This window comes from Lepus europaeus, chromosome 6 (genome assembly GCF_033115175.1).
Source record: "Lepus europaeus isolate LE1 chromosome 6, mLepTim1.pri, whole genome shotgun sequence".
Taxonomy (NCBI): Eukaryota; Metazoa; Chordata; class Mammalia; order Lagomorpha; family Leporidae; genus Lepus; species Lepus europaeus.
Window position 1 is genome coordinate 93666013 of NC_084832.1, and position 13172 is coordinate 93679184.

The window sequence follows — 13172 nt, forward strand, 5'->3', positions numbered from 1 at the left end:
AGATAACTCCTCCCTAATTTGTACTTTGCAGCATTCAGATCTCGTACATGCTTCGTTAGTTTATTCAGAGCAATTGTAAATGGCTTTGTGTTTTTGTGTTTTTTTTAAATGTTTATTTATTTGTTTGAAAGGCAAAGTGATGGGAAGGGGGAGGGATGAGGAGAGAGATCTTTTATCTGCTGGTTCATCCCAAATACCTGCAACAGCCAGGGCTTGGCAGATTGAAGCCAGCTATCATCTGCTGCCTCTCAGGCACATTAGCAAGAAGCTGGATTGGAAGCAGATATGGGATTCCATCCCAGACACTCTGGTATGGGATGCAGGAATCGCAGGCAGCAGAACAAATTGCTGCACCACAGTGCCTGCTCCAGTGGCTTGTGTCTTCAATTTCAGTGTCCAGGCACTCATTGCCAGTATACAGAAATGTGACTTGATACTTTTCCTCCAGAAGCTCTGACCATTGTGCCATTTCTTTTTAGCATGTAGATACATCTAGGTCAGCATTGATAAAACACCTCATCTTGCTTTCTTTTCTTTACAGCTCTGGTTCTCCTTTGCCAATGGATTTTCTGGGCAGATTATATTCGAACGTTGGTGCATCAGCTTGTACAATGTGGTAAGCCTCTCCTTCTCCATCTGATAGCACAAAGAATTTAGGGACATTCCTTCACTGTTTATGTGTGGGAAGTGTTTCTAATTCAACCATCTGTGCATTTCGCAGGCAGCACGAATACATCTTCAGGCCTTGTTGTTGCAACAAATCATGCAGTAGCTCAAAATGTTCACATGCAGTTTCAATCATACCAGATCATTCTAGAGTCAGTAGATGCATTGTGTATTCCATGTATTTTGTTTTTTTCTCTTTTTAACTTTTATTTAATAAATATAAATTTCCAAAGTACAGCTTTTGGATTACACTGGCTTTTTCCCCCATAACCTCCCTCCCCTTGCAACCATCCAATCTCCCAGTCCCTCTCCCATACCATTCACATCAAGATTCATTTTCTTTCTTTTTTTCTTTTTTTAAAACTTTTATTTAATGAATATAAATTTCCAATGTACAGCTTATGGATTACAGTGGTTTCCCCCTCCCATAACTTCCCTCCCACCAGCAACCCTCCCCTCTCCCGCTCCCTCTCCCCTTTCATTCACATCAAGATTCATTTTCAATTCTCTTTATATACAGAAGATCAATTTAGTATATATTAAGTAAAGATTTCAACAGTTTGCACCCACATAGAAACACAAAGTGAAACATACTGTTTGAGTACTAGTTATAGCATTAAATCACAATGTACAGCACATTAAGGACAGAGATCCCACATGAGGAGCAAGTGCACAGTGACTCCTGTTGTTGACCCAACAAATTGACACTCTAGTTTATGGCGCCAGTAACCACCCTAGGCTCTCATCATGAGTTGCCGAGGTTATGGAAGCATTCCAAGTTTGCCAATTCTGATCATATTTAGACAAGGTCATAAAAGACAGGGTGAGGATAGTAACCAATGTTCCTAACAGGGCATTAACCAGGTCTGAACAATTATACAGCATTAAGTGGGGAAGAGGACCATCAGGACACACAGGTTGGGAGTAGAGCCATTGGTGGTAGAGTAGAGGTTATGATTACAAAGGAATGAGGCCCAAGTACGCTAGACAGGGTCTAGAACAAAGGACAGAGTCATTATTAGAGGAGCTAAGAAAGGTGCTGTCTAAGCTACAATTAAGTTTTCTGATTGAGAGGCAAATAGAACCTGACAGAAGGGGCCTGGTAATAATCTGGTGGGCTTTAGGCCTTGTACGTTAAGAGGCCCAGACCTATCTATCTCTTCACATGGGGTATATCCTAAGGGAGGTGTGAACCTCCTAGGGGAAGGCACTCTGTTGACTTTCATTACTTGGCTGGCCTGGGGGGAGAGCTGGCCAGGTAAAGGCAGGTGGCATCTCTAACAAGAAATTTAAGTTCTGCCTGCAAAGTTGCTGACCCTGCTTGGCCATCCCCTCAGCTGCAGTGGTCACTTTGGAAGTTGGGCTGAGGGAAGGGCTTTTCAGCTTAGAGCCAATAAGATCTGTGGCTCTGACCTGGGCATCCTTCAACTCCAGGGCAGGTCCATTTCCAGTGATCCAACTCTTGGCAGAGCTGCCAGGGCTCTTCACAAGCTGACTTCTGCTGAAGCCCAGGCTTACCACATTGAAAGCCACTGCAGTGGACTGGCCTGTTGGGTCTCCTTGAGGGCAATCACTGTACAGATCAGCCATTAATAGGTCTGCCACCCATTGCTTCTGATGCCTAGCTTTCTTTTCCTCCTGGTTTGTGTTAAAGCAGACCAGAGGTTGCAAGTCAAGGGAGTGCCCATGTCCCATCTCTAATCTTCGGTGGCCTGAACGACAAGTCTATAGTCACAGGCATGTTCTGTAGTAGTTTTTCTAAGGTAGACAATGCCCATGAGGAAAATTATATTCTCACTTTAAAACTTTCTTTCCCTTTGGTCTGAAAGGGAGGTTTTTTCTACTTATTGTTTACTTGGCTGATGGCGAAGTGAATCTAGCTATGAGATTATTATTTATGTTCTTATTTTTGCTATGCTATTACAGAAAAATGTTAGCCATCTCTTTTATAAGGTCTAAAGATTAAATTGTGCGTCCTACAGATTCCTTCATAATAGAATTAGTTTTCTACCTCAAACAGAATAGAGAAATGAAAGAACAAGTTGGGCTTAGAATAGAGAGATGAGGGAGCAAGTCCTAGATCGCTTGCTAACAATAGCAATATCACATGAATACTTAGTAATCAGTTTCAACCATTAGATAACAACTTAAGAAAACATTTACCAGAAGGTCCAGTACCTTCTATACATTTTAAGAATCATGTATTTGGAAACACCTCTTAAATATCTAACATGGTGTAGTTTGTTTAAGCAGTAAACTTAAGCACAACCATATAAAATGTTTTTAGTTTCTTTCTACCACCAAGTATAAAACATATGATGCAGAGATTCAGGTCACACGAATTAAAATGTATCTTTGATTGATTTTAGCAGCTTAAATTTATGGACAATCTTATTTATAAGCTGATTAAAATAAAATTCTTAATAAAATTTTCCCATGTGGACATGACATACAATATGTACACATATATAACACAACATAATAGACCAATATAGCAATTTTAATAATAGCTTTTAAAATCTTTAACTCTTGCTGTCGCCGTGGCTGAACAGGCTAATCCTCCGCTTTGCGGCGCCGGCATACCAGGTTCTAGTCCCGGTCAGGGCTCCGGATTCTGTCCCGGTTGCCCCTCTTCCAGGCCAGCTCTCTGTGGTAGCCCAGGAGTGCAGTGGAGGATGGCCCAAGTTCTTGGGCTCTGCACTCCATGGGAGACCAGGATAAGCACCTGGCTCCTGCCATCGGATCAGCGCGGTGCGCCGGCCGCAGTGCGCCAACCGCGGCGGCCATTGGAGGGTGAACCAACGGCAAAGGATGACCTTTCTCTCTGTCTCTCTCTCTCACTGTCCACTCTGCCTGTCAAAAAAAAAATCTTTAACTCTTTTTGTAGATTGCCAATTGATTTGAATTGCTTTTTGTTTTTAGTAACCTCAGTTAACCATACTTTCTCTCAGTTGGTACTGTTAATACATTATTGGCTTCATCTGTTTACATGCCATCCCAAAGTACTGAATAAAATAGAAGTGGCTGGAAAAAGTCCATAGGAACCTATAGGAGGACAGCTAAACACAGAACCAACGATGCTTTAGTTTTATGAGCAGCAAATCATATATGACTGTGGATGACAAAAGACTTTAAGTCGCCATGATTAAAATTATAAACTCATCAACCAACAAGAGGCACTTGCTTACTTCACAGTATCTTTGAAAGCACCTGTAGGATTTTACAAGTATTTAACCCTTTAGGCCTCTGGGGCTTTCTCATGAAGATAACTATCATGTCTAGTAACACAAGATCATTAGACTTTTAAATTCTCAAACATTTGTATTAATAGCATTTTCCATTATAGAAACTTAAAGTCTGGTATGACATCACATCTTGACAGTCCTTCTAATATAATCCAAATAGCCTGATTAGTTGGTGTCTCTATAAGATGAGAGACATAGGTCCTTCGATTTTTTCAGTTGGGCCCAAACTGGAAAAACCAAAGTCCAAGATTTACTGGAAATTTTAGAGTCCAGATTGTTTGAAACTTTGATTTTTTGAATGCCTGTCAAGAATGCCAAGAAGGCTCAAAATCCAAAATATCTGGTTGAAATAAGATTCCTTAAAATCATAACATAACATAGACCAAATTTGATCATTGTTACAAGGTGATTATTCAAATCTTTGAAAATAAGCACATATTTAAAAAACCCATAGCTCTTAATAAAAATTCAGCTGTTTTTGAACAATTAGAATTTAACAGACATCAAGAGAACATAATAGATTACTTTAACACATTGCTTTAACAGAGCATCAGAGTTTAATTCTATGTCAAAGAGAAATTGAGCTTCCTGTGATCTTTTGCTGTGAGGTTTCCTTCCTTTACCTTCTTTCATATTGGTGACCGTGTTTCTGTGTTTCTGTGTGTAACACATCTTTAAGCATCTTTTGCAGGGCTGGACGAGTGGCGACAAATTCTTTCAATTTCTGTTTGCTGTGAAAGGTCTTTATTTCACCTTCATTCACAAATGAGAGCTTTGCAGGATATAATATTCTGGGCTGGCAGTTTTTCTCTCTTAGTACCTGGGCTATGTCTTGCCATTCCCTTCTAGCTTGTAGGGTTTCTGCTGAGAAGTCTGCTGTGAGTCTAATTGGAGATCCTGTGAGAGTAATCTGATGTTTCTCTCTTGCACATTTTAGGATCTTTTCTTTATGTTTCACTGTGGTGAGTTTGATTACAACATGTCGTGGTGAGGATCTCTTTTGGTCATGTTTATTAGGGGTTCTATGAGCTTCCTGTACTAAGATGCCTCTGTCCTTCTCCAAACCTGGGAAATTTTCTGCTAGTATCTCACTGAAAAGGCCTTCTGTCCTTCTCCAAACTTGGGAAATTTTCTGTTAGTATCTCACTGAAAATGCCTTCTAATCCATTCTCCCTCTCCATGCCTTCAGGAACTCCTAGAACCCAAATGTTAGGTTTTTTAATAATATCCTGTAGATTCCTGACAATATTTTTTAGATTTCTAATTTCCTCTTCTTTTCTTTGGTTTGCCTGTTTCCTTTCCTGTTCTCTGTCTTCTAAGTCCGATATTCTCTCTTCTGCTTCACCCATTCTGTTTTTAAGGCTCTCTAATGTGTTTGTCATTTGATCTATTGAATTCTTCATTTCATTATGATTTCTCGTCACTATCACAGTTTCTTGTTCTACTAGTTGTTTCATTTCATTTTGATTCCTCCTTAATATTGCATTTTCACGAGAGAGATTTTCTGTCTTGTCCATTAAGTATTTCTGTAGTTCAAGAATTTGTTTTTGTGAACTTCTTAATGTTCTTATCAATTTTTTGAGATCTGCTTCTTGGATTTCTTCTATATCATCATCTACATAATCTTGAATTGGAGTGTCTTTTTCATTTGGGGGCGTCATAGTGTCTTCTTTGTTCTTGTTACCTCGGTTTTTGCGTTTGTTGTTTGGCATGTTGGAGATATTTGGTTTCTTCACTGTGGTGGTTTTTCTTGTTATACTATAACTGTATTAAGTTGACTGTCTGCTTTCGATGGAGCCTTAGAGGCTTGAGATGGGTGTGGCCTGAGAGCTGTGTTTGGTTCCTCAGGGTTGAGGGTGTGTCAAAGGTGACTGCCTTCCATGTTAATGGACTTTTCTAAAAATAAACAACCCTGTACCATTAATTGATTCATTCTGAATTAAAAAACTAGTTGTCAATTTAAAAGCAAAGCTAAATGGCTTAGTAGCCCCATTACCTTTTCACTTGTTTCTTTTCATTTCTGTTGCAGTGTTTTTTCACTCTAAATACTGAAAGATAAACTTTGATTAAAAATTAGGTTTCCAGCCAGTGTGATATGACTTTTCTGTGCTTTATCACAATCACAATAGCGTATGTATATGGTGCCCTAATCCCTAAAATTCTGTTCTCTAGAAGCTTAAATTTTGGAACACACAGCACAGGCAGAAGTCACTAGCTAGAAACTGTTAAATGCCCCATTCTGCTATGATGTCAGGTGCTAGGAGCAGCACAGGGGCTGCGTGCTGCTGACTGCAGTGTTGGCCAGAGCACTGCAGCAGGGAGCTGCACTGTGTAGTTTTCTCTGCCAGGCTCCTGCTCACAGGGGACAATACCAGTCACTTTCCTTCAGTGTTTCCTAGGACACTGAGGTGGGGAGTGGCAGAAATTCTTCCATGTTGGAAAAATCACTGTCAGTGTGTCAGCCACAGATATTGATCAATGGAATCTTACTGTTTAAATAAAGAAAAATACAGATACTGGCTTTTTTTTTTGCATGTAGTAAATTGGACTACTCTAGGGGAACTTAAAGTTATGGACCTATATAGGATGAAATAAGATGATTTATACTTAAATAGCCACTGGCTTTACTAAATCTCATACCATTACATGTACATGAGACTCATGGCATTTCAAGTAGTCACGGGAAATTGTGTTTGTGTGTGTGTGAGAGAGAGCTAGAGAGTGAGTGGGCACTCCCATCTACTGGTCCACTTCCCAAATGCCCCCAGTAGCTGGAGGTCTGAAGCCAGGATGCAGAAGCTCAAACTAGGTCTCCCATGTGCCTGGCAGGTACCCATCTAGTTGCACCATCACCACTGTTGCCCAGTGCGTGCATTAGCAGGAAGCCAGGCACCCTGATATGAGATGTGATCATCTTAACCATTAGGCCAAATGCCTACCTCAAGATTTTTTAATCAAATTTGATAATTTTTTAAAAATTTTGTCCATCCTGAGTGATGCATATGTGGGGTTTTATTATATACTATTCTCTAGTTTTTTTGGTATTCAGAACATTTTTGTAAATTATTTCTTTTTAGGAAATTTTTATTTAATAAACATGAATTTCGAAAGTATGACTTTTGGATTATAGTGGTTTTTCCCTCCATAACCACCCTCCCACCTACAAACCATTCCATCCTTCATTAAGATTCATTTTTAATTATCTTTATATACAGAAGATCAACTTACTACATACTAAGTAAAGATTTACACAGATTATACCCACACAGACACACAAAGTATAAAGTACTGTTTGAATACTAGTTTTACTGTTAATTCACATATTTCAACACATTAAGGACAGAGATCCTACATGGGGAGTAAGTGAGCAGTGACTCCTCAAATTTGATCATTTAAACAGATTGTCTTACTATTCCTAAGGGTCTCCTATTACTTCTGCTCATGAATGACTCACTGCCACGAGAATTATGCTCTTACCAGAAAAAAATTATACAAAATGCAAAACAGTGGTTTTTAGACACCTGACATTGGGTTGACGGTTCAAGGCTTTGATCCCTGTTTCCAGGCCACAGTGAGGGAAATACAGAACCAAAGGAATACCCAGTGTCTAACTGAATTGAAGACACAGAGCTCAACAGGCCAGGATACATAGAACTTGCCAGGCTGGATATGAGAAAATAAGGCGCTTAAGAGAGACAGACAGAGATGGAGACAGAGAGTTTGTGGACTGATCTGTGCATGCGTCAGCAAAGGTGAAGCTGGGCAAAGCAGCAACAGAAAGCAGTAGGCTGAGTCGTCCTTGAGCTCATTCAGGGTTGGGAATAGTTTGCTTTCCCAGCAGCCTCGGTGGGTGGACTTACCACACGGGAACTTAGGTCACTTCCTTTTATGGGTCACACTTGGAAGAGAAAGGCAAATTTGTCCCATAATGGTCACTGTTCTGGACCTATCAGTACAGTACTTAAAAGCAAGCCTCAGAAAGGTCCAGCTGATTTGCAGATTACCTGTCTGCACATCAGAACACAGGCAAACAGTAATTAAAGGACAAAATAACCTAAAAGTGCAGTGTTCAGTATTCAATAAAATATAACCAGGCCTATTGAAAAACAGAGAAGCAAGACAAATAATTAGATGGCAAATGAGCCAATAAAGGCCAGATTTGGAAATGACAAAGATGAAATCACCATGGTAAATCTTACAAACACGGTCAAGGAAAGAAAGGGAAGCATGTCTGTAACAGGGAGAAAAGATACAGAAAAGAATCGAATGGAACTTCGTGAGATGAAGGATACAGTATCTGATATGAAAATTCTTCTGGGGGATTAAAATTAGATTATAAACTTCAGATAAGAAATCAATACTTATGAAGACATGACACAGAGAAGCAGAGGTGCTAGCGCTGTGGCTCAGTGGGTTAAAGCCCCAGCCTGCAGTGCCAGCATCCCATATGGACACCGGTTCGAGTCCTGGCAGCTCCACTTCCCATCCAGCTCTCTGCTATGGCCTGGGAAAGCAGTAGAAGATGGCCCAAGTCCTTGGGCCCCTGCACCCATATGGGAGACCTGGAAGAAGCTCCTGGCTCCTGGCTTTGGATCAGCCCAGCTCTGGCCATTTGGGCCATTTGGGAAGTGAATCAGCAGGTGGAAACCTTTTTCTCTGTCTCCCTCTCTCTCTCTCTCTGTAACTTTACCTCTCAAATAAACAAATAAATAAAATCTTAAAAAAAAGAAATAGAAAAGCAGAGTATAAAGAAGATAATATCAAGTAATGTAATATTCATATACTTAGAGCTTCAAAATAAAGAGGGAGGAAATTTATGAAGAAATAATGGCTGAAAATGTAAAATTTAATAAATTTGATAAAAAGTAGGAATTCAAAGATTTAAAATCACAATAAATTTCAAGAATACACCTAAAGAAAAACATATAAGTGCTTCATAATCAAATTTATGAAAATCGGTGACCAAGAGAATAATATTTAAAGTAGCCAGACAAAAAAAGCAAATATTACACATAGAAGATAAATTTAAGAACAAAAGCAGGGGCTGGCGCCATGGCTCACTTGGTTAATCCTCTGCCTGCGGCGCTGGCATACCATAGGGGTGCCGGGTTCTAGTCCCCGTTGCTCCTCTTCCAGTCCAGCTCTCTGCTGTGGCCCGGGATGGCAGTGGAGGATGGCCCCGGCATTTGGGCCCTGCACCCCCATGGGAGACCAGGAGGAAGCACCTGGCTCCTGGCTTCAGATCGGCACAGTGCCGACCGTGGTGGCCATTTGGGGGGTGAACCAGCAGAGGGAGGACCTTTCTCTCTGTCTCTCTCTCTCTCACTTTCTAACTCTGCCTGTCAAATAAAAAACAAAAAAGAACAAAGGCAGACTACTCATTAGAAATCACACCGGTCAGCAGGCAGTGGAATATCTTTAAAGTTCTGAAAGGAAAAGTGATTAACTGGAATTCTATACTTAGAAAAAAATCTTTAGAAAATGAAGATGAAATATAAACACATTCAAGCTGAGAAAACAGAGAATTTATCACTAGATTTGTAATAACATAAATATTAAGCTCTTCAAGAAAGAGAAAAAATATATCCGGAAAGAAATCTGTATCTCTCCAAAGAAATGAAGAACAACAGAGATGTCCATTCTATGGGCAAATATAAGAGGGCTTCAAAATTGTACATTGTTTCTTTAACAGATTAACAGATTAACAGGCTGTTTAAAACAAAACTGTAGTGTATTATAAGGCTTATCAGTTATGTAGTTTAAATACGTGGTAAATATAGCAATATTAAATACGAGAATGGAATTAAGTATGACAGATTTTGAATTTTGAGATATATATGTATATGTAAATTTTAATGGACAACTAAAATAAAAGATTATAGCTAAGAAACTAACAAAAAATTTTAAAAATAATTAAGAACAAAATCAGGTTGTGAGGTAAAAATTAAGAATAAATGCAACAGATAGAAACAAATTGTAATGCGCTGGATTTAAGCCAAAATATATTTATAATTACCTTGAATATAAGCAATTTAAATACTCTAATTAATGCAGAGATTGCCATGTTGAATCAAAAACATTAAGACACAACTACATGATTTCTACAAGGGACCTCCTGAAAGAATAAAGACACAGGGCAGGCACCGTGGCATAGAAGGTAAAGCCACCACCTGTGTTGCCAGCATCCCATATGAGTGCCAGTTCAAGTCCCAGCTTCTCCACTTCCAGTCCAGGTCTCTACTATGGCCTGGGAAAGCAGTGGAGGATGGCCCAAGTGCTTGGGCCCCAGCACTCACTTGGGAAACTCAGAAGAAGCTCCTGGCTCCTGGCTTCGGATCAGTGCAGCTCTGACTGTTGCAGCCATTTGGTGAGTGACCAGTATGGCTGGAAGACCTCTTTCTCCCTCTAGTGCTCTGCCTCTGCCTCTCTGTAACTCTGTCCTTCAAATAAATCAATCTTAAAAATTTTTTTGGCCAGCGCCGTGGCTCAACAGGCTAATCCTCCGCCTTGTGGCGCCGGCAGACCGGGTTCTAGTCCTGGTCGGGGCGCCGGATTCTGTCCCGGTTGCCCCTCTTCCAGGCCAGCTCTCTGCTATGGCCCAGGAGTGCAGTGGAGGATGGCCCAAGTCCTTGGGCCCTGCACCCCATGGGAGACCAGGAGAAGCACCTGGCTCCTGCCATCGGATCAGTGTGGTGCGCCGGCCGCAGCGCGCCAGCCGCGGCGGCCATTGGAGGGTGAACCAATGGGAAAAAGGAAGACCTTTCTCTCTGTCTCTCTTCTCACTGTCCACTCTGCCTGTCAAAAAAATATTTTTTTAAAAAGGTGGAAAAAGATTTTTTAAAAATTAACATAATAAAAACTAGTAAAATCATTCATGGAAAAAAGTAACACACATAGCCAATTTTAGGAATCAGAAGAAAATTATTTTTTATAGAACATATAGACCATAACATGATACTAAGAGGATTTTCTGAAATACTTAGGAGTAAGATTTTTAAAACAGAGACCAAATTCTGAAAAATTTTGAAAACTGGTTTATCAAAAACAAAAATTTACTATAACATAGGAAAATCCTACATAAACTAAATAATTAGAATCAGTAGTTACACTTATAGAACATTCCTAATTTTTTTTTATTTGATAGGTAGAGTTAGACAGTGAGAGAGACAGAGAGAAAGGTCTTCCTTCCTTTGGTTTACCCCCCAAATGGCTGCTATGGTCGGTGTGCTGAGCTGAGCCAAAGCCAGGAGCCAGGTGCTTCTTCCTGGTCTCCCATGCGGGTGCAGGGCCCAAGCACTCGGCCATCCTCCACTGCCTTCCCGGGCCACAGCAGAGAGCTGGACTGGAAGAGGAGCAACCAGGACGGAACCAGCACCCTAACTGGGACTAGAACCTGGGGTGCTGGTGCTTCAGGCAGACGATTAGCCTAGTGAGCCGTGGCACTGGCCATTCTAAATTTTTAATAAAGAAAATACTCAATTTCCCAGATTCACCCAAAGAGAAAAACATTTTTCTATGTGAACACTAACCCAAAGAAAGCAGAAGTAGCTGTATAAATTACAGAAATAGCAGACTTCAGAACAAGAACTGTGGTTAATGATAGACACTTCTTAATAATAAAGGGATTAGTTTATCACAACACATTATAATTCTAGATTTGTAATCATTGATAAGATAATTATTAGAAACAAAGAAGAAACTGATATAATTAAATGGCAAATTTAATAAGTCCACATGTGTGGTTGGAGATTTAAACACTCTCTCTCTCTCTCCCTCTTTTAAAGATTTATTTATTTATTTATTTAAAAGTCAGAGTTAAACAGAGAGAGGAGAGGCAGAGAGAGAGAGGTCTTCCAGCCACTGGTTCACTCCCTGATTGGCCGCAACAGCCGGAGCTGCGCTGATCTGAAGCCAGGACCCAGGAGCTTCTTCCAGGTCTCCCACGTGGGTGCTGGGGCCCAAGGACTTGGGCCATTTTCTACTGCTTTCCCAGGCCATAGCAGAGAGCTGTACTGAAAATGGAGCAGCTGGGTCTTGAACCAGCACCCATATGGGATGCTGGCCCTGCAGACGGCAGCTTTACCCACTACACTACAGCGCTGGCCCCTAAACACTCCTCTCTAAGTGATAGAAATTATGGGTTAAAAATCATTAAGTATATAGAAGATTTGAACAATATTGTAACCTATTTGATAAAATTAATATTTGTAGAAAACTCCACAACAGCAGAATATACATATTTTTCAAATGTGTAGTCGCATGCTAGGCAATAAAACAAGTCTTAATAAACCCAAAAGGATTAATATCATAAGAACATGTCCCCTGCCCACAATGCGTTAAACTAGAAATTAATAACAGCATCATATTAATGAAATGCCTATGAATTAAGAATCAAAGAACACACAAATACAGTATGAGTCACAGAAGAAATCATAAGATATTTGAACAGATCAAAATTGAAAACAGCTTTTCAAATTGTAAGAGGTGAAGCTAAAGCAGTGTGTAGAGGAATGCTTATATCTTTCAATGCTTATATTAGAAAATAAGCTGTGGTGTAGCAAGTAAAGCCGCCGCCTGCAGTGCCAGCATCCCATATGGGCACTAGTTCGAGTCCTGGCTGCTCTACTTCTGATCCAGCTCTCTGCTATGTCTTAGGAAAGCAGTAGAAGATGGCCATAGTCCTTGGGCCCCTGAAACCATATGGGAGACCTGGAAGAAGCTCCTGGCTCCTGGCCTCAGACCAGCACAGCTCCGGCTGTTGGCAGCCAAATGGGGAGTGAACCATTGGATGGAAGACCTCTCTCTCTGTCTCTGTCTCTCTCTCTTTCTGCCTCTCCTCCACTCTCTCTGTAACTCTGACTTTCAAATAAATAAATAAATCTTTTAAAAAAGAAAGAAAGAAAGAAAATAAGGATATAAAATTAGTTATCCAGGAATTATCCCAAAGAATGTTGGAAAAGAAGAGTAGATGGAGCCCAAATCAAGTAGAGCAAAAATAAAATAGAGAATGAATATAAAGTGGAGACACAATAAGAAAAACCAGTCAAACAAAATATGACTCTTAGACAAGATCCGTAGTTGCTAAATCTCAAGCCAGACTGATCAAACAAATCAAAATACATACAGGAAACTAACATTCAAGAATGAAAGAAAAGCCATCACCACAGATTCAACCGATAGTAAGAAATCATGATGAGCATTTTTATGATATAGTTTATATCTTAGATGAAATTGGTAAGCTCCTTGGTGAATTGGACAAAT

At 40.2% G+C, this 13172-nt stretch overlaps 1 protein-coding gene across 1 annotated transcript in view; it reads left to right on the forward strand.

The window, feature by feature from the left end:
- Window positions 1–13172, forward strand: part of LOC133762145 (phospholipid-transporting ATPase IB-like) — a 205607-nt gene that overhangs the window by 168299 nt on the left and 24136 nt on the right. The window contains exon 28 of the mRNA XM_062195193.1: window positions 542–616. Within this exon, the coding sequence (XP_062051177.1) occupies window positions 542–616 (75 nt within the window). The remainder of the gene's footprint in view (window positions 1–541; window positions 617–13172) is intronic.